The sequence below is a fragment of the Pelophylax lessonae genome, assembly GCF_965119305.1.
Source record: "Pelophylax lessonae genome assembly, chromosome: 3".
In the NCBI taxonomy this organism is placed as follows: Eukaryota; Metazoa; Chordata; class Amphibia; order Anura; family Ranidae; genus Pelophylax; species Pelophylax lessonae.
The window spans coordinates 332219079-332240937 of NC_138770.1; the positions used below are offsets into that span (position 1 = coordinate 332219079).

At 40.1% G+C, this 21859-nt stretch overlaps 1 protein-coding gene across 2 annotated transcripts in view; it reads left to right on the forward strand.

Moving 5' to 3' along the window:
* HCRTR2 (hypocretin receptor 2) overlaps positions 1–21859 on the forward strand; it is a 131447-nt gene that overhangs the window by 43700 nt on the left and 65888 nt on the right. The window contains exon 2 of one of the 2 annotated variants that reach the window (XM_082249151.1): positions 11048–11226. In XM_082249151.1, the coding sequence (XP_082105277.1) occupies positions 11048–11226 (179 nt within the window). The remainder of the gene's footprint in view (positions 1–11047; positions 11227–21859) is intronic. The other variant, XM_082249152.1, reaches the window with a different exon arrangement.

Sequence of the window (21859 nt, forward strand, 5' to 3'; positions counted from 1 at the left end):
CCATCTGCACTGGTGTCAGCAACAGCAAAAAAGAAACACACCATTGGTGCCAGATATCACAAAAGCAATCCCCATCATTGGTGTCAATTTCAGGAAAAATAATCCACAGCTTTGGAGCCAGATTATTCAGTAATAACCCACAGCATTGGTGATCATTGGTGAATGTTTCTACAATAATAACCTCCAGCATTCGTGCCAGTTTCAAAGATACTAATAAACATAACTGGTGCCATTTTACACAGTGACAACACCCAACATTAGTACATATTTCCACAGTACTAACCCCCAACATTGGTGCCAGATTAAGCTATAACAATCCACAATCCCCAGCTATGGTGCCAGTTTCCACAAAAATAACCTCCAGCATTGGTGCCAGTTTCTGCAATAATAACACACAGTATCGGTCGCAGTTTTCACAATAATAAACCCAGCACTGGTGCCAGTTTCCACGATAATAATCCCCGACACTGGTGATAGTTTATGCAATAATAACCCCCAGCATTAGTGCTAGTGACTGCAGCAATAACACCTACATTGGTGATCAGTGGTGTTATGCTATTTAACCCCCCTTCATTGGTAACCTATTAACTTTCCTGCACTGATGGTCAGTGGTGGTTTTTTTAAAATCCCCACCCCGTTGAAGGTCACTGCCACTGACTACTAATGCAGCATGAAGGAGTTAATTAATACTGGCACTGGCCAATAATGCAGTATGAAGGAGTTAAAAAAAAACACTGCCACTGGTCACTAATACAGCTTTGTACAGAGAAATATTTAACTCTTTGGGGGAGTGAGGGCTTTCATTAACATTGCCACTAACTAGTAATGCATGAGGTTTATAAACACTGACAATGACCAATAATGCAGCAATTGCCAGTAGCAGTGGTCACTAACTCCTTGCTTAGTATCAATTTTAATTAATTTTATTTAACCCACTCACTCCCCCAAAGGGTTAATCATTTTTCTGTACAAGGCTGCATATCAGTAAAGTTGTCTGACTGCATTAAATTACATGATTATCCTCAGCCTGCTGCTCTTAACTCTGGCTTTAACTACCTACAGTATCCCCACCCCACTCCCATGCAGCACTGCTTTCTTCCCAGGCTGGGAATGATATCAAGTCAGAGGAGGAGGCCAGGAATAGCTTTCACCTGTTGGGCGAAGATCTGTTGAGAGTAGTTTGGTTTTTTCTAGTGGGTGTAGGACAGCAGAGAGCCCCCCACCAGTCCCCACCTCAGGGTGTGCTCCATTTAAATGTGCTGACAAGTAACACTGATAGACGGGGAGAGTTATGTGAGGAGAGAAATTACCTTATCCACCTCTAGCTGCTCTTTCAGTGTCCAATCAGAAGACTAGGGTGGGGTGGGGGAACACCACTGTATCCCTTTTTACTATAAATGAGAAATTGGTGTCATTAGCCTGGCTGTGCTGTGTGACAGAGCTGTAAAAATCTCAGAATTGGATGGACTTTCGGTGTTTAGTTACAGGGGGAGGGACAAGATCTATAGGGGTTATTGCAGGAAAGCAGAATCAGGTTTTCTAGTCTCCCAGCCAGGGCTGTACTATGTGCCAGAGCTGCTAAACAGGCTGGGAAAAAGTACAAATATTTTCTCAGGTAAAACAGCTCCATACAAATATTTCATCTGAATATTTAGCTGTTCATCTGTACTTCTGTATTTCCTGCCTTGTTAGTGGCAGTGAAAATTGTTACATCTACTCCCAAGTATACTCACCTCTACCTTTCAGAAATGTGACCATTACAGCCCTCGCTGGCCAATGTCATATTCTCCTTGGGATTTGGGTTTTCGGGGTCTTTATTGGCCTGTGGGGGTGACCTTATTCTGCACATGGACATGGAAGTCAGTCATCCTGGCACAGCTGCAGTGTGCTTGGAATCATGCAGGCTAAGCTGTGTGCAGTTGTGAGCAGGCAGGTAAGTGTTTATTATTACAGAGATAGACATAGCATGTCTGTTTAGTTCCACTTTAATAATACAAAAACATATATTATAATGTAAATCATGTTTTCCTTAGGTTCCCATTCGTGCACTCCCATTTGATGTCTACCCCCTCTAGAAAAGCCTTTTTTGGATTTAGTACTGGTCCTTTGCATAGTATTGTTTATAGGTGCATATTGAGTTTTATTTATATTAGGGATAACCTGTGCAATATGGTATGTTCTGTTATTTTGTTTTCTTGTACTTGTGTTATATGTCTCTAGGATATATGAAGTATGAAAAGAATTTAACTGGCTGTAGTGTGATTTCTGAGTTTAGAGTTAGGCCCCCTTTCACACAGGCAGACTGATCATGTCAGCCTGTGAGTCTTTCAGACGGACCTGATTGTACCCTGAACTATCCCCTATGGAGCAGCAGATGTAAACAGACATGTTTACACCTGTCAACATCTAATCTGATCCAATCCACAAAAAAACTGACGAATTGAGATCCGTTCCCCATCCATCTAGTGAATCAGATCGGCGGCAGTCGGTCCGTTTACATCCGAAAGTCCATAGAGGAGAGCAGGCTGTGTCCACTCTGCGTAGTTGGAGTGGACACAGACCAGCTATTCACTTGCTCAGTGGTGATCAGCTGACAGATTCCCTGCTAAGCAGGCAGACTCCTGGCAGAGTCTACCTCATGTCAGAGGGGTGTTAGGGACCGAAGGTGGGTGGTAAAGTGAACCTGTGCTCAAACTATACTCACTAAAGTATTTACATATTCAAAACAAACCCTCATTCACCCACCTCTATTGCTACAGGCCAGGGGTCTTCAAACTATGGCTCTCCAGTTGTTCAGGAACTACTTTTCCCATCATGCCTAGTCATATCTGTGAATGTCAGAGTTGTACAATGCCTCATTGAATGTAGTTCCGCAACAGCTGAAGGGCCGTAGTTTGAGGATCCCTGATATAGGCATTGGAAAAATCATCTTTAACCACTTTACCACCGGAGGATTTTGCTGTCTTCCGTCCAGGCCACTTTTTGCGATTCGGCGCTGTGCGACTTTAACTGACAATTGCGCGGTTGTGCGACGCCGTACCCAAACGAAATTTACGTCCTTTTTTTCCCACAAACAGAGCTTTCTTTTGGTGGTATTTGATCACCTGTGCGATTTTTACTTTTTGCGCTATAAACAAAAAAAGAGCGTTTATTTTGAAAAAATAACAATATTTTTCAAATTTTTTTATATGAAACCCCCCCCCCCCCCAAAAAAATGTAAAAATCAAATTTTTTTAAAATTTTTGGCCAATTTGTTTTCTGCTACCTATGTTTAGTAAAAAAAATCGCAATAAGCGTATTTTGATTGGTTTGCGCAAAAGTTATTGCGTTTACTAACTAAGGGAAAGATTTCTGTCATTTTTGGTGTTTTTTTTTTAACGCGTAATGGCGGTGATCTGCGATTTTTTTTTTTGCGGGACTGCGACATTGTGGCGGACAGATCGGACCCTTGACTGACATTTTTGACACTTTTGGGGGTACCAGTGACATGTCTACAGTAATCAGTGCTATATATATGCACTGTTACTGTAAAAATGACACTGGCAGGGAAGGGGTTAATTTTATTGGAGAGGGAGGGGTTAATGTATGCCTGGTGCTTACTGACTGGTGGGGGGGGAGGTGACTGTGTGACAGAAGGACAGATCGGATGTCCAGCTATGCTGAACACTCCGATCTGTCAGTCCCTGTCACTATGGAGATCCGCCCGCTGTGTTTACACACAGCGGGCGGATCTCCAGACTCGATCCCCGACGATCGGGGCAGAGCAGCGGCAATCGCCACTGCTCCTCCGCTGGCCCGACTCCCGCTGTGAATGAACACAGCGGGAGCGAGCCTCCGGCGGCGCGCGAGCGCCGCCCACAAGGGGCGGAGTCCAGCGATGTAGGTCTACGTCGCTGGACGGGATCGCGGCACTTTGCCGCAGTAGCCTCCATGTGAGCGGAGGTAAAGTGGTTAAAGTTCACAACAGAGGCACGGAAATCTCTCCTATTTTCATTGGAGAGCAGAAACTTGGCAGGCTGCCATTCATCCAAAGTAAAAATTCTAAGCAGTTAAAAATTGAAACCCAGCTTTAAATGTAAACTCTATCCAAATATAAAGAAACAAATTACTGCAGCTCTGTATTTTCTCATACATCATTAAAGTGTATTTTTTTTTTAAATGCAAGCAGTGTAAATACCTGAATTTGATCTGTTAACAGCCTATTGCAATCTCTGTAAGCTGAGTTGCAGTGTGAGAGGGAGAAGCAGTCTGCCTTTAGGAGGAGAGAGCAGAGTGACAGACAGATGAGCTCCCTGGTGTGCTGCTTCTCTTTACACTGTCCAGTAACAATCTAGAGTCGGTCCAGGGCAACCTGGGAGTTGTTTTGACTAGTTTATCCTTCAGTTATCCCTTTTTATCTTTGTTTTCCTTTGAGCGTCTTTGAGAATCACTTATTTAGTATTACACACAGCTAGATGCCAGGTGGCTTGCTTTAAAACTCTTTCACTGCTCGTTTCTCATTATATGTAAAGTGATTGTAAATGTATTTGATTTTTGTTGTAAAATAACAAACATGTTATCCTTACTTGCTCTGTGCAATGGTTTTGCATAGAGCAGCCCCAACTCTCCTATTTTCGGGCCCCCCACTGGCGCTTCTGGCTCCTTCCCCCATCGAGTGCTCCCCGCAGCAAACCACTTGCTATGGGGGCACTCATGCGTGCTCTCTTCCTAGCTGGCTTTGTGTGTTTATAGAGTTCATTGTTTTTAAATGTATAACTTAATTAAAACTGTCAAAATGGTTTTGGTTTGCACTTTATAAGATGACCTTACATCTCCTTCTGTTCTGTAGAGATATTAAAATTTTCAGTACACATTTGTTAACCACTTACAACAGACCAGACTGTTTTACCCCCTTCCTGAATAGGTCATTTTTCAGAATTCAATGTTGTCACACTTTGAATGACACTCACGCAACACTGAACCCAAATGAATTCCATATCTTTTTTTTTTTTTTTTTAAGCAGATAGAGCTTTCTTTCAGTGGTATTACATCACCACTAGTTTTTTTTTTTTTTTTTTTGCTATACAAAGAGAACACGACCAGACATTAAAGATAAAAGTTTTTCTTCGCTTTTTTTTTTTAGTTTTTGCAATATTTTGTGAATAAATAGTCGTTCCTCATTCGTTTTACTAAAATGTTTTCTCCTACATTTCTTTGGTAAAAAAAAAAATAACCCAGTGTATATTATTTAGTCTGTGTAAAAGTTATAGAGTCTACAAACTATGGTATATATATATTTGAAAATCGGTTAGTCTCAATGTACTGATTGCCTAACTCATTTCTTAAGGCCGGGACAATCAAATACCCCTAATATGACCCGCTTTTGGAAAGTAGACAGTCCATAATATTTATATTTATAGTCATGTTGGATTTTTGGAAATTGTAATTTTTTTCCAAAACATTTTGGAAAATTAAGAAAGTAAATAAAGTTTTTTTTCATCAGTTGCCATTTTAACAAGTTATTTTTCACATACGGCATAGGTATACACCCCAGAAACCATTATGTTACTCATTATAAATATTGCAGCACTACATATGTGAGACTTTTTCACAGCCTAACCACATTCAGGGGCTCGAAATCGAAGGAACACCATAATAAATAGCGATATAAACGATGCAAAACCTGACTGCCTATCACATATTTAGAGACCCTGGAGCACCAGGACAGTGAAAACACAAAAAAATTTACCACATTTTGGAAATAAAACACCACAAGGTATTTTCTAAGAGGCATAATGAGTTTTTTGAAAATGTAATTTTTCTCACATTTTTGGAAAATTAGAAAAAAAATTTTATTTTTTTTACACAAAGTTGTCAATTATCAAAAGATATTTCTAAAACACAGCATAGACATTCTTATAATTACACCCTAAAACACATTCTCCTCCTCCTGTAGTATCGGGATACAACAGCTGTGGCCAAAAGTTTTGAGAATGACACAGGGTTGACCCTTCTTTTTCAAGACCTGTGCAATTCGTACTGGCATGCTGTCAATCAACTTCTGGACCACATTCTGACTGATGGCAGCCCATTCTTGCATATCAATGCTTGGAGTTTGTCAGACTTTGTGGGGGTCTTTTTTGTTCACCCGCCTCTTGAGGATTGAACACAAGTTCTCAATAGGATTAAGGTCTGGGGAGTTTCCTGGTCATGGACCCAAAAGTTTGATGTTTTGTTCTCCAAGCCATTTAGTTCTCACGTTTGCCTTATAGCAAGATGCTCCATCATGCTGGAAAAGGCATTGTTCACCAAACTGTTCTTGAATGGTTGGGAGATGTTGCTCTCTGAGGATGTTTTTGTAACATTCTTTATTCCTGGCTGTGTTCTTAGGCAAAATTGTGAGCCCACTCCTTTGGCTGAGAGGCAACCCCACACATGAATGGTCTCAGGATGCTTTACTGTTGGCATGACACAGGACTGATGGTAGTGTTCACCTTTTCTTTTCCGGGACAAGGTTTTTTCTGGATAAAACCAGAAAAAGTTCCCAGCTCAACTCACCAACCAGTCTGCTTACCAACCGAATTAACCTGTCTAACAGTATGCATTAAGAACAGGGGGTTTAATTAGTACACATTTGCAAACACATGCGTGAGCTGCAAGGCCACTTCACGGCACCCTGTATTACCTGCTGTTCTAACTCCAGTAAATGTATGAGAGTCTCCACAGTGGGAGCACATGCATTCTAATGGATAGATAGGAGGCAGATGGGCCTCGAGGTAGCCCAATCCTCTCTAAATGCACAGGGGCACACTGGACGCCAAGCACATAGCACAATGGCAGCAAAGGCGCCCAGTGTGTCCCCTCCCCAGTATATATCAATAACAAACAAAATGGCACTCCAGCCTAGCGCATTACCTCTGGGACAATTTATTACAAAGTATACAACATACTCACAAATGAGATGAAAAGGTCACGCAAAGTATATGTAAAAATCCACCAGAGGATCCACTCAGCATGGACTGCTGACTGGTGACAGTTGTGGAATTGAAGTGTCCAAATAAATCTGACACGTTTCGAGGGGTGTCTTCCTTAGAGCAGCTCTATACACCATTTTAACAATAAATTGTTGCAAAGATAATGCGCAAGTCTGGTGCGCTCTCTGTTTCTTTCTTTTTTGAGTTTCATTTGGGTTTTTCCTGACCTGTTGTGAGTGGCAGCACAGCGCATGTGGCGGCTGAACCAGTGGAGACATGCATTATAATCAGCTGCACAGCAACTTCTCAAGCACAGGAGCAGTAGCTTCTCTTTTCTACAAACAAAATGGCCCCTGACCCCACCTATAAATGGCCTTCACAGCAAGGAGCACATGGAAGGGCAACGCATGCAAGACAAAACCAGAAAATTACCAGCTCAGCTCACCAACCAGGCTGCTTACAAACCAAATTAACATGTCTAACAGTATGCATTAAAAACGGGTTTAGTTAGCACACATTTGCAAATGCATGCATAAGCTGCAAGCCCGCTTTACGGCACCATGTATTACCTGCAGTCCTAACTCCTGTAAAATGTATAAGAGTCTCCACAGTGGAAGCACATGCGTTCTAATGGATAGATAGGGGGCAGATTGGCCTGGAGGTAGCAAAATCCTCCTAAAAGGCACAGGGGCACAGTGGACACCCAGCACATAGCACAATGGCAGCAAAAACGTCCAGTGTGTCTCCTCGCCAGTATTTTTTGGGATGCCCCAAACAATCGGAAAGGGGATTTATCAAAGGAAATTGCTTTACCCCAGTCCTCAGCAGTCCAATCCCTGTACCTTATGCAAAACATCCCTGATGTTTTTCCTGGAGAGAAGTGGATTTTTTTGCTGCCATTCTTGACACTGGTCCATCCTCCAAAAGTCTATGTCTCACTGTGCGTGCAGATGCATTCACACCTGCCTGCTGCCATTTCTGAGCAAGCTCTGCATTGGTGGTACCCACATCCTGCAGCTGAATCAGCTGTAGGAGACAGTCCTTGCGCTTGCTGGACTTTCTTGGCCACCTTGAAACCTTATTCACAAATGCAGTGAAAATGTTCTTTTATGTGATTATGTTAACTTTCATAGCAAAGAGGGACTTTGCAGTCAATTGCAATTCATCTGATCACTCTAAATAACATTCTGGGGAATATGCAAATTGCCATCATAAAAACTGAGGCAGCAGAATTTGTGATAATTAATATTTGTTTCATTCTCAAATTTTTGGCCATGACTTTATATGTGTAATACTTTTTCACAGCCTAACCACATAGAGGGGCCCAAAATCTAAGAAGCACCTTCAGGTATTCTAGGAGCATAAATTATGCATGTAATTTCCTGACTAGCGATCATATTTTTGGAGGCCTTGGAGCACAAGGAGAGTAGAAACTCTCACAAAACAGCCACATTTTAGAGAGAAAACACCCCAAGGTATTTTTAAGAGGCATGGTGAGTCTTTAAAAAACTCCTTATTTTTCCACAGGTTTTGGAAAATATTGAAAGAAAATTAAATCTTGTCAGTTTTATAAGATATTTTTCACACATAACATTGGCATACTTAGAATTCTACCCCAAAACACATTTTGTAACTGCTTTTGAGTATGGAAATACCAAATATGTCATACTTTTTCAATGTTTGGACAGATTATGTACCGGACGTTGCATTTTGTGTGTGAATCAAAACTGCATAGATAATAATATACTGTAATGGTTGCCTCTGTACGAGTGATCAGGGATTATAGCTTAGCGTAGCATCACCTATAGCAGCCCCCATTCCTATAAGCCAAACAAGCCTAGCCTCCTAGGATGTGGCTGCACTGGTCTGGTGACATTGTTACTAATGTGGTGGTGATCAGGAACACTGTTTCTGGCTACACTGGTCTGGTCACACTGTGACTAGTGTGATGGTGATCAGGGAAATTGAGAAAGGCCTTGCCCACAACGGCATGGATGTCAAATTGACAGCAGCAGCTGTGTCTTTGCAACTGCTGTGTCTCATAAAACATCAATAGGGCTTCCTGCACAGGGATGCTGTGAACACATGTGCATCCCCATTCAGATAAACTCAGCTCTCACAAACGGTGCACATTGATACACCCCGTGTGAACAAGGCCTTATGGTGACACTGAGATTTGTGTGGCAGTGTTCAGGGACACTGTGACTGACTGTACTACTGGGTCTCATTCACATGTGACATAGGAATTGCATACCCCATGTGAGGGCTGTGTTTACCCACCTAGGGATGCACAGGTGTTCTATGTATCAGCATGCAGGCAATCCCATTTATGTCTATTAGGATGCAGGGGCTGCACAGACACAACCGCTGCTCCCAATCTGACATCCAAACAGTTGCACGTCCCAAAACTCACACTGTCTGTGTTGGGGCCTTGCACCCAACAAGGCGCACGTTTGGGATTGGGATTGGAAGCAGCAGCTGTGTCCATGCAGTCACTGTGTCCTGATAGACATGAATTGGACTGCCTGCCCAGGGAGGCACGGAACACATCCTCATGTGGGTAAACATGGCCCTTACAAAGGGTATGCATTGATACAACCTGTGTGAATGGGGCCTTATAGTGACACTGAGACTGGTGTGGCGGTGTTCAGAAACACTGGGGTTGATTTAATAAAACTGGAGAGTGAAAAATCTGGTGGAACTGTACATGGTAGCCAATCAGCTTCTACAGTAACTTCAACTTGTTCAATTAAGCTTTGACAAAAAAAAAAAAATCCTCTGAGCTGATTGGTTTTTATGTAGAACTCTCTAGTTTTAGTAAATCAACCCTAGTGTGACTGGCTGCACTGGTGTAGTGCGTGAGTAAGGGCGCAATTACACTTGTAGTTGGGGGGTGGTAAAAACCCACAGATGAGCCATATTTTACTGCCCCCCAACTGCTCCCCCTTTACCTGGGAAGGTAGTGGCCAGGGGTGTACAAAGCAAGAATGATACTTCTTGTCATACTTGGCAGGCACTACTGCTCATTGAGTGCAACCAATTGAAGTGAATGAGGCTGCACTTTAACTGCCCCGCTACTCTGCCAAACACACATTTGTGGTGCAGTAGTCCAGAATTTAGGGGGTTAAAACTGTTTCTGAGGAACAATAAGAATGCGGATTGTTCTTCAGAGAGCACTGCAGGTATGAAGGAACCCTTCATTTTTAAAAATAATGTTTTACTTTTTTATTGTTTTATTATTCGTTTTTTTTTTTTTGCATTTAAAAAAAAAGATCACTGTCAACAGAGAAGTGCACTGTCACTATAGTTGAGAACAGAAGGATTTATGCGTGCATCCTCCCAAAACAAGGAGGCTCCCACCCAGCCATTTATATATATATAGTGGCCAGGCAAGAAGTGGTTTATTTATAAAACCATTGATGTTTGCACATCAAGTATATATTATAGAAGAAAATATTTAGCTTTAACGTTGTTCTAAAGCCTTAAGGTTTTTTTAAATTGTTCTAAAGCCTTAAAGGTGTAAAACCTTTTGTGCCTGGGAATCCCCCCCCCCCATACTTACTTACGCCTGTTCTTGATCCAGCATTGTGCACAAGAGCAGCAGCTCTCTCTGCTCTCTCCCTCCTCTCTTGGCAGATTCATAAAGCATATGTCAATCAAAAACTGTGACGAGGGGCCTTAGGGACAAGGGGATGAGCCGCACAGGCAGTATGGCTGGTGATTAAGCCCGCATGAGTGCCCCCATAAAAAGTGATTTTCTATGGTGGGCCCTTTCTGAAGTGGAGGAGCCAGGAGCACCATTAGGGTACCCCAGAAAAAGAAGATCAGGGCTGCTCTTTGAAAAAGTATTGCAGAGAGCAGGTAAGATTGACATGTTTATTATTTAAATTTGAAAAAAGTGAAGATTTGCAAGCACTTTAAGAAAGCAAAAAAAAAATCTTTATAAATAATATGCGGTGCATTAAATATTTGATATTTTGTTACATTGTGGATGTTTATAATTTTTTTATTTGGTTTGTATTTTATATAGTTCCTTGAAAATGAACATTACTTTCATGTTCCTATTAAATTTTAACACACATCTACAATGTTAGTTTGTGTTGCAGTGTGGAAGAATCATCACATGAGGACAGTCACCAACTATTTCATAGTCAACTTGTCTCTTGCAGACATTCTTGTCACTATCACTTGTCTTCCAGCAACCTTGGTAGTTGACATAACCGAAACTTGGTTTTTTGGAAAGCCCCTCTGCAAAGTCATTCCTTATCTACAGGTATAGTTCATTATTTTTGTGATGATAATATTTATAGTACCTACATTTTATTAGGGAGAATCTTAGGAAAAGTATGTTTTCTTTGCTCTTATTATTAATTATTATTCATATGGCGCATCCATTTTTTTTTTTTTTTCTGAAAGTGGAAAATACTTTGATTTATATATTAACATAAACATTGTACCAGTCTACCTGTTTGAAAAGAAAAGCATTGGTTTTAGCATACCCAAAAATGTTGTCTTGTAAAGTCTTGTTAAACAAAATAAATAAATAACAAACATGTTATACTTACCTCCTCTGTGCAGTGGTTTTGCACAGAGCAGCCCAAATCCTTCTCTTCTCGGGTCCCTCTTATGTGTCTCCATGTAGACTTTCAAGCAAATAAAATGTCCTTTGGGATCTATGAAGAGTAGCCTGTGCAGCTAAAAAGATGATTAGAGCACCCCTGAACGTGTGCTGTGGTGCTCGGTTCAGGTCATTCACTAATGTGAGGTGTATAGAGGAGTATATTCTGTATAACATAGGTAAAGTGAAGAGGGGGGGGGGGCTATTAGCGTTAAAGTATATGTAATAAAAAATCTTTTAGTTTTAGTTTTAAATAGAGAAGGGAAAAGTTAAAGACCCGTTCAGTTTATTATTTTCTGTTTGTGTCCAATTTGTGAGATTTTCTTTCATTTCCTGTCCATGAGGCATAACATAAAGTGTGTGGAATTGGTCTTCATATCTATTCTTATCTCAGTGAAACCATGATAAACAGAGAACATGAATCCCCTGAGCAGGAAAATAGACAGCAATAAAGACATTTAAAAAATGGAAAAACAAAAAATGTGGTGTTCTCTTACAAAAAAGACCACACAATGTGCATCTTCAAACAAAGTGTGTTTTATACATAAAAAAGTGATAAATCCTAAAACAATTAAACCCCAAAATTGACCAGATAAAGTTTCACAAACTCCTTCCAAATGTGCAATATTCTCCAAAGTTTGTGAAACTTTATTTGGCCAATTTTGGGTTGGAGTTCTCTTAGGATTTATCTTTTTTTATGTGTAAAACACACTTTGTTTGATGATGCACATTCTGTGGTCTTTTTTGTAAGAGCGCTGCACATTTTTTTTTTTTTTTCATTTATGTATTGTATGTGGGTGAAACACATTAGTTGCAAAAAAAATACATTGGGATTTTAACCCTTCCCTACACTATTCAAAACTAAAAAAAAAAAAAATGTTTTACTTACACTCTGAGATGTAGGAAAGTATTGTTATCTCTAAGATTAATGTAGGACTCACTGTTTAGGTTTCGTGTAAAATGCAGTAGGGTTACAGATTCTGTTATGTTTTAATTGTAGTATGTGTCCCTAATGGAGACACAATAGGAAATTACGTTTACACTCTCCAAAACAAGGGTAAATTGCATATTGAACATTTTTCTTCAGAACAGGTATCACAATTGGAAGATATCATCTTAACTCTCTGGTGACTGTAAACAAAAATATACATTTTTGAATTTCCCTTTTTATAGTGTTCCACGCACTGTTTTAAATGAAGGGCTGAAGTTTACTTTATGAAAACACCCTTCTTTTTGCTCCATAAGGCAGGATAAAGTATTTGACATTGGTAGCAACAAATTTCTCATTCTTTGTCAAATGGTTTAGGTTATCCATTGTTTCAATTTAAATTGTATGTGCACATAGCCTTTAACATGTATCCAAAAGCAACATTTTGGCTAGAGCTTAGCTTTGAAAATGTTTTGTGTTTTGCATACATATAAAAGGACTCATAGCACTGCAAGCCTAAATTTTTAACAGTAAGATGTCCAAATACCAATCTGCCTTCACTCTATAAAGACAACAAAATCTAATTTCCTGAGGACTGTGCTGCTTAATAGTTTACATATTGAGGCTTTATTGCCTGTGAGATCCATGTATTAAATCGCATATATTTTGTTCAAAACTTAATGTCATTTGGCATAAGCTATCAATCTGTTAAAGAACATAAGAGACACAAAATAAAAAAATGAAAATCAAAAACCATTCCAAAACCCAATAGTGGGTTAACTCTGAGCTACTAAGTTTTTTTCAGCTCCTAGGGCTAGCATGGGGAAGTGTTATACTCTTTGGTAAAGAAGATGTATCGCCAGAAGAAACAAATGCTTGTTAAATCCCCCCAGGGGTATGTGCGCATATAACACTGTTTCCCAATAAAATCTGAGCAGTTAAGTTAAAAATAAATCTTTCTTTTCTTTCATTGTAGCTCCACCCCTCCTAAAGCATAAAAGTAAATATGTGTGTTCACTCTGGGGAGGGAGTTAAAGCTTTCACTGAGCCCCACTCCTCTCCAATCTCCAGTTGCTGTCTCCTCTACAGAGAGTATGGAATCTGACAGCCAAATCAATGATAATCAAAACCCTTCAAAATACATATTATTATTATACAGGATTTATATAGCGCCAACAGTTTGCAAAGCGCTTTACAGTGTGGGGAAGACAATACAGTTACAGTACAATTCAATACAGGAGGAATCAGAGGGCCCTGCTCGTTAGAGCTTACAATCTAGACCCTGGGAATATATATAAACAATAAGTGAATATGTGAAAGGTTAAAATATGCAAAATATGAAATAATCAGTCCTAAAATCATCATAAAATCAGTGTGCATTAACCATTCAAATGTGCCTTTGAAACTTGCCAAAAACGTTAATTTCTCTCCAACACAATTGTGAACTATTTATGAGTCACCTTGGATTTAACCTCTAATGTGAAAAGAGGTCAGAATAGGCAGGGGAATGCTCCATGTATCCACCCAAAATTGAAAACTAGGATCTTGCCCGGAGGATTATTATATAAACCCATCCGCTGAATGACAGACCAAATTTTCAATTACCCCTCAAACAATAAAGCCAGAAGATCTAGTGCTCTTCATTGTAAAACCAATATTGGAACATGGAACAGAATAAACAAACAGCGTCCAAATCTTACTCGCATGTAAACACTCCCATAGCCACCACCTTCTGCGCTCCCTATACAGTTAGTAAGTTACAGAACAGCTGATTTGTTGTGCAGACACATTTATCATTTTTATATTTGTGTTATGAATGATTGTAGCTGGAGAAGACCACATTTATTCATGAAAACACAAGATGACAACAGCACAAACTAGCTACTACACTAGTCTGAGACAGCCTAGTGTAATACCTGACTTGTTCTATTGTCAGCTTGATGTTATATGAGTAAAATACTTTTTCTCCATCTGAACTCATTCACAACACAAGCTTACAGTTTCCACTCTCTCCCTGCCCCTGAATAGCAGGATGACACTCATAACACATATGGAAACACCGTGATGTTTTGTCTTGCAGTGTAAGTTGAGTGGTTGGGGGCTGTGCAGACTCTGTGTGTACTGTCTGTCAAGTCCCCACTCCTCCTGAGCTGTCACTAAGAAAAATGTCTCTGTTGATCTTTTTAGTAGATAGTTAGGTGATTAGTTGGGGCTAGCTATCTGACTCAGCTTGGTCCTTGCATTGCTTTAGAACAAGTGCTTTGTGCAAAGGATCCCATGGGGACTTAACAAGCTATCTTTTCTTTTGTAGTAGACCTGATTTAAGTTTTTATAGCTGTCTTTGTCTTGATTGTGAAGTTTCACCCCTCTAAATCTTTCCTGGTGACTGTTGTCCCTAAGACAGAAAGTGAGGGAAAATTAAAAATTTCCTTTCATTTCCTGTTGTTTCTCATAGAAAAAAACGTGAAGTGAAATCTATCAATGGGGACACAGGCAGCAACAATAATTAGATAGAGGTTTTTATTTTAATTTTTTTTACATATTCTTAATGTATACAACAAATTCACACAGTAAGCATAAATACATAATCCAGTTTATAACAAAATGTGCATAGATTGACTATCCAGAGCGATGGAAGCCAAGTGTGGAGGTTGTTTATGAAGTCGTGTTCACCACTATATTATATTTTTTTTATATTATTAGGGAAGAAGGTAAGTGATGAGATCAGAATAAGAAAGTCATAGAGAAAAAAAAACCCGGGAGTCCAAGGCTCAGGGGGAGGCATCTCTCTTCCAACTCAATCCCCCTCCATGGTCATACTTCCTGTAACGGGATGTTTTGCAGTCATTCCTGGAAGCTGGTGTATGTTAGGGCTCCTTATTCTGTTATATTCTTGGCTTTTTTTTTGTCCATACCTTTTAATAGGTAGATGCAGATGAATATTTTATTATTCAAGCAGTTTTATTTTACAGATTTGAAGACTAGCTTGGGGATAAGATGCCATATCCCAAAGCTATTTTATTAATAAATATATTGGGGTTGATTTACTAAAACCTTTAGAGTGAACATCTGGTGCAGCTCTGCACAGAAACCAGTCAGCTTCCAGATTTTCTTATCACAACTTAATTGAACAAGCTGAAGTTAGAAACTGATTGGCTACCATTCACAGTTGCACCAGTTTTTGCACTCTCTGGTTTTATTAAATCAACCCCCTTGTCTTCTATTTTTTAGTAACCCCATTGTAAATCTGAATCTCACTACGCTCATAATTACATTTCAGACCTCTGTGACACAAAGCTAATATCTGACTGGTTGTCAGCAGGTTCCATTTAAAATGGGTTACACTGAATATTTTTTCAGGCTTTGCCTTTGATTCATGATTGATTTATTTGGGTTTAAAATGAGGTACAAATTAGAAAAGGGCCAAAAAACAGTCAGCTTTAATTTGGTACAACCATTTTGCATTCTTTTTTATATATTTTAAAATACAATTATGTTATAAATGTAAATAATCATATTATGTATCAAATTATAGTAGATAACTTTTCAAAGGAAAAAACATAAAGCTTTTATTGTAAACAGGTAATTACATTCAGTGTTGATTGGGGAAACTATCATGAAAATTATATAACATCAATAGAACAATAAAAGGCAAAGGGTTGTATGTGTACAGTAAAGAGTTGCTAATGGCTCCCTGCTTTGGTGTACAGGGAGACTCACAAACCCACTCTTCCTTCCAATCCAAGCTTAAAGCGGTTGTAAACCGTAGGAAAAAAAAAAAAACCTGCAAGACAAAGGCATAATGGGCTAGTATGCATCGCATACTAGCCCATTATGTGTAACTTACCTTAGAACGAAGCCCCCACACGGACCCCCGGACATCGCTGTGGGCGCTGCCATGATCCCTCGCCGTCTCTTCCGGGTTCGGCGGCTCCGGCGCGGTGATTGGCCGGAAGAGACGGCTCCGGCGTGATGATTGGCCGGAGCCGCGATTTTCCAGCAAGCTCCCGGCAATTAATTGAAGGTCCCCCCGGACCTTCAGAGCGCATGCGCCACTCGCGAGAGCGGCTGCATGCACTGTAAATATCTCCTAAACCATGCCGGTTTAGGAGATATTATTTGTACCTACAGGTAAGCCTTATTATAGGCTTACCTGTAGGTAAAAGTGTCAAAAAGCGGGATACTACCGCTTTAATGGGTCTTTCAGTAGTGTAGGACCTCTTTAGTTTCTCACTTTGCCTACACAGAGAGTGTGATAAAAAATTAAGTGAAGACCAATGTCTCACTCCTCTTCCACAGAATTAAGTTCTAAAGTGTAGTATCAAGTGCTGTAGGCAATGACTTTATGTATATGTTAGCTAATGCATAGCTTAGCTTATGGTTATACATACAGACAAAGGACAGATTATATGTAGTAGTTACCATAACTGTAATCAGGAAGAAGCTTTGTCAGGGTTCTTTTCTTTATTTATTTTATCTGTAGGGTATAGGCTATTCCCAAAGACAGAAGATGAGGAGCAAGGCCTTTGATGGCATCAATGGAACATGAAACAGGTAGGAAACTATTATATTTCTCTTTCATAGAAATAAAAAGTGACATTCTATTCAGCTGAATGAGTAGTCAATTTGCATAGCAGAATGGTGTTTCATGTTCAATGTAACCAGTTAGCAATACAACCCTTAGCAGAGTAAAGACTAAGTCCAGCGGCTTGTACTCATTGGTTAGATACTTATTATAGGAGGAAAGGTGTTGCATGTTTAATTCATGCAATTAACATTAGGGTATAACTTTTAATATGTTGAATAGAAATACACTAACCTTTTCAAAATTTAGAAAACTAAAACATTTATTTCAGTAGACCTTTTTCGGGTTGAATGACTAAATAAACAATAACTGTAGACTTAGCAAAGTAAAGGTATGTACACTATTAATGGTCAGGGGATTTTATAAAAATAGAATTTCGCCTTGCCCATGGTTAATTAAAGTGAATGCAGCATTTGTCAGTTTGAACATTCCATGATAAAGGAAAAGGAATTGGCAGCACTCCAGGTTGAGTCAAAATCCAGATTTATTTACTGGACATCCAAATATGACAATCGTGACTAGGTAGACGCGTTTCACACAGACTGTGTGCTTAATCATTGAACATTCTATACCCGTTAGCATATCATTGATCATAAATACTTGTGATAATGATTCATAGAGCAGTTTTTGTTCAAAATTGGTTAAATTTACATAATTTCCAATTTTCTGATTAATCACAAGAAAAAAACAAATGACTATGTTAAACATACTTATCTACTTGTTATTTTTATCACATTAAAACAACAGGTCACAAACAGGAATGAGTGGGGGATCCTGTCATTTAGTACCAGTAATGTGGCAGGACGTGGTAGTGGGTCATCATGATTGACAATGGGTTTACATTGCTGGATAACATGATTGATTGATAATATTTACATTTGTGTTTGTGATAAGAAACTGTATTTACTTTGAATTTTTTGTGGGAATGGGTAAAGGGTACAAATGTACCCCTGTACTCATTCTCCTGGGAGGTTCTGGATATCTGGGGCCAACTTATTAAAAAGGGGCTTCCAGATTTCTTTAGAAGTACTCCCACAAGCTCCTACACCCTTTTTGGGGGACTGGATGTGGTGAAAAGACTCTTATCCTTCAAAATAAATATCCATTTTCAATCATGTCATCCAGTGGCATAAATCCAGCGTCAGTTATGACAACCCACCACAATGGTGACCAGCCATCACCTCTAAATGACAGATTTCTCAAGGATCCCCAAGGATTTTGGATGATAAAATTGTTCAAATATAGTCATGACTATATTTGGTCAATGATTTCCTCATCCCTGGCTGTTTGTTTACATACAGTAGTTGGGGCTTCAGGAGGGCAAACCGACTAGTTTTGCCCCACTGCCAGTTGCCTAAACCGGAATCTTAATATTTGATAAAAGCATACAACATGCTTTTTTTCTTTGTAAATATATTGGCCCACATATAACTGATCTTTCGATCATGCCTATTATTAGTGCAAGCAGCGATCAACTAAGTGCAAGATGCAACAATTTCAAACACCCGTTAGAATCTCTTTTTGTATTAATCTGGCTTCAGTAAATTCAATTATGGGCTATTGCTATAGGTTACTAGACTTTGCATTTAGAACATTGCATTTCCTATTGAATAAACATACTTTTTTTTTTAGGGTTTTATACTCTTCAGAAACAACAAATAAGTTAGTTTAGGGGTATTATAGTGATATAACATGGAATAATGAATGGGATAAATCTCATGTTTCCTAACTGAACATACTCTATATTCTTTTGATGATAGTTTCCCTGTGAAATGAATGTATTGCCTTTTGCCTTGTTATATATTGTTTATTTTTTTTGTACCAAACGGCAATTTAGCATAATAATGACCTGCATGAGAGTTTTTAGTCGCAATCTGAGTAAATTTGGGCATTTGTCAGAGTCGGCCTGCAGATGCAGATTAAATGTTATTCATCAAGATCATTTTGTTGAAGTCAACATATTGTAACAGTCTATAAAAAAGACATATGACGAGCTGATAAGTTTACCACTTTTTGTTTATAAACAGCATGGTTAAATGAAGCTGTAGCAGCTGTCTGATCACTTTTATGTGGCTTTTAATGAAGCGCACAGACCTTAATTATATGCATGTCACTGGAGTACAACCAGTCATTTATTTCAACTAAAAAAAGGCACAAAAATTATATGTCAGCTGCTTTGTTAGTTATCAGAATTAACATAATTTATTAACCACTTGCGATTGTGCTATAGCAAAACGATGGCTACAGCACGCTCCGCCCATTCTGAGTGGTGTCATATGGCATCCTTTCGTGATCGCACCTTCTGGACACAGCTAGTCACAGATTGGGGTAAAGGTCCAATCACCGCTGATCATGATATAAACACATTTGTTGTTTTTTTTTTTTAAAGGTGTTTTTATCAATGCAAGGCACACAATAACAACAAAACAAAGCTAACACAGTCACCGAGATAGCATTGTACAAAGCAAGTAGTTACAAAATAGTCATACATGTATTGAGAATGCAAAATATAAGAAACCACCCCCGAGACCTTTCTCTTAGACAATTCCCTCCCCACCCGCCAACAGAAAACCGTATAACAATCCAACCCATACGCTAATGCAGTCCATAACTAAGCATTGGTGCAGCTCATGTAGCACGATTGAGAGAACGAGTCATATAGTTCCAGAAGAGAAAAAAATAAATAATAAGCTATATCAGTCTGGCAGTGTACTACCTTACATAAAGAATCATAGAGGCAATTCCAATACGCTACCATATTGAGCCCTCCCATCACGACTCACCCCTAGACATCCAGGGAACCTAAGACCGACTCAATCCAGGCTAGCTATAGTTTATCACATTTTTTTTGGGTTTCCCCAGGCCAGATACGTGAGCTTATATAAAGATAAAGCATTGTTGATGACCAGATCAACCCACGCTCCCACAGTAGGAGGGTCAAACTTCTTCCAACTCAATGCAATCATTTTCTTGGCATAAAAGAACAGGATACGTATTAATATCTTCTGGGACTGCCGAAGATCCTCCTCAGCCAGATTCCCAAGCAGGCATCTGTCAGGAGAGCAGATATTCGGAAGTGCCAGTTTGTCTTCCATAAATATACACACCCCCTTCCAGAAGTCCTGAACCCCTGGGCACAGCCGGACTATATGCAAAAAGTCACCCCTATCCGCCTGACACCTGTGACACTCTGGGGAAGGGAGTCTCCCCATTTTGTATGCGGAGTATAATAAATTCTATGCAAGTAATTCAATTGTATCACCCTATCGCCTGCCGCTATAAGTCAAGTGAACTGTGAGCCAAGAAGCTCATCCCAGGCCTCCCTCTCCAACTGCGGCAGCTCTGAGCACCACCTATTTTTAAGTGTAGTCAGTTTCTCCTCAGTACCAGTAAGAAGCAAGGAGTAATATCTGGAGATGAGTTTACCATGATTAGCATCCATAAGTACCCTCTCCAACCGCAATGGAGCCAGACGCACCCCCTGTAGGTCAAACTGCGCTGCCACCGCATGCCTAGGTTGCTGATACAGGAACCAGCAAGTGGATAGTACCCCCAGCTCCGCTCAGAGCACAGAGAAGGACTTAAATGTGTGATCCGCAAATAGCTGATGTGTATATTTCAGATCAAATCTTGCCCACCTCCTTGGTTCCGTCAGTTTATATAGTTCCTGCAGACCTGGATTATAACGGAGTATTAGGGGACCTGTTGAAGGAGGAACCCCCCAGCCACTTGTTACACATATGGGTGATCTTAAAGGAGAGACGTTAAATCCCCGCTCCTCCCAAGGGATAGGGTCCCTTCCTCTACAGTGAGTTCAGTAAGGCCTCATAAGATCCCATCACTGCTGCTAAAGTGGTAACCACTGCATTCGGGAGATCGGGGAAAAACCATGCATGCATGGGCTGGGCTGCCAAATAATAGGCCTGGGTATCAGGGGCCTCCCTCCTGAGCAGGGAGTTTTAGGGTATTCAAGGAGATCCTAGCCAGCTTCGCTCCCCATATGAATGATATGAGCAGGGTTTCAATGCTAGAAAATTGTTTTTTTGTGTAGATACATCGGGGCTTGCCAGAATAAATAGAGGAAACGGGGAAAATATCCCATTTTAAAAATGTTTATCCTTCCCATCAAGTTAAGGGGCAGTTTAATCCAAGTTGATAGAGGCTGTTTGAGTCTATGTACCATCGGGGAAATGTATTATTGTTGTCAGGTTGTTGAATGGCCAAAAGTCTGTACAGGTTGTTGAATGACCATCCCCAAGTATTTAAATTTGGTCACCACTTGAAGTGTGCGGGGAATTACCAAATCATGGGCCACTTTCGGGTCAAAGGGGAAGATCACAGACTTGTCCCAATTAACCTTAAACCCCGAGTACCGCCAAAAGGTTTCTACCACATCTAGTGCCACTGTTAACAAGTCACCAGGATCCTTCAGGTACAGAAGCATGTCGCATGTCATCGGCATAGAGAGATATGTTTTCTTACAGGTCTCCCACCCTACAGCCATGAATTCCCCCCCCCCATCAGCATAGCCAGCGGTTCTATCGCCATGGCAAACAACAGGGGTGACAATGGGCCCCCCTGTCACGTACCCCGGCACACAGAAAAAGGCTCTGTGATACTGTTGGTAACCCGCAAGCGAGCGTGTAAGAGTTTGACCCACCTAATACATTTTGGCCCAAATCCCATCTGTTCAAGGACCGTAAACAGATAAGGCCACTCAACAGAATCAAACGCCTTATGAGTGTTTAAGGACACCACTATTCTGGTGTCTGGCC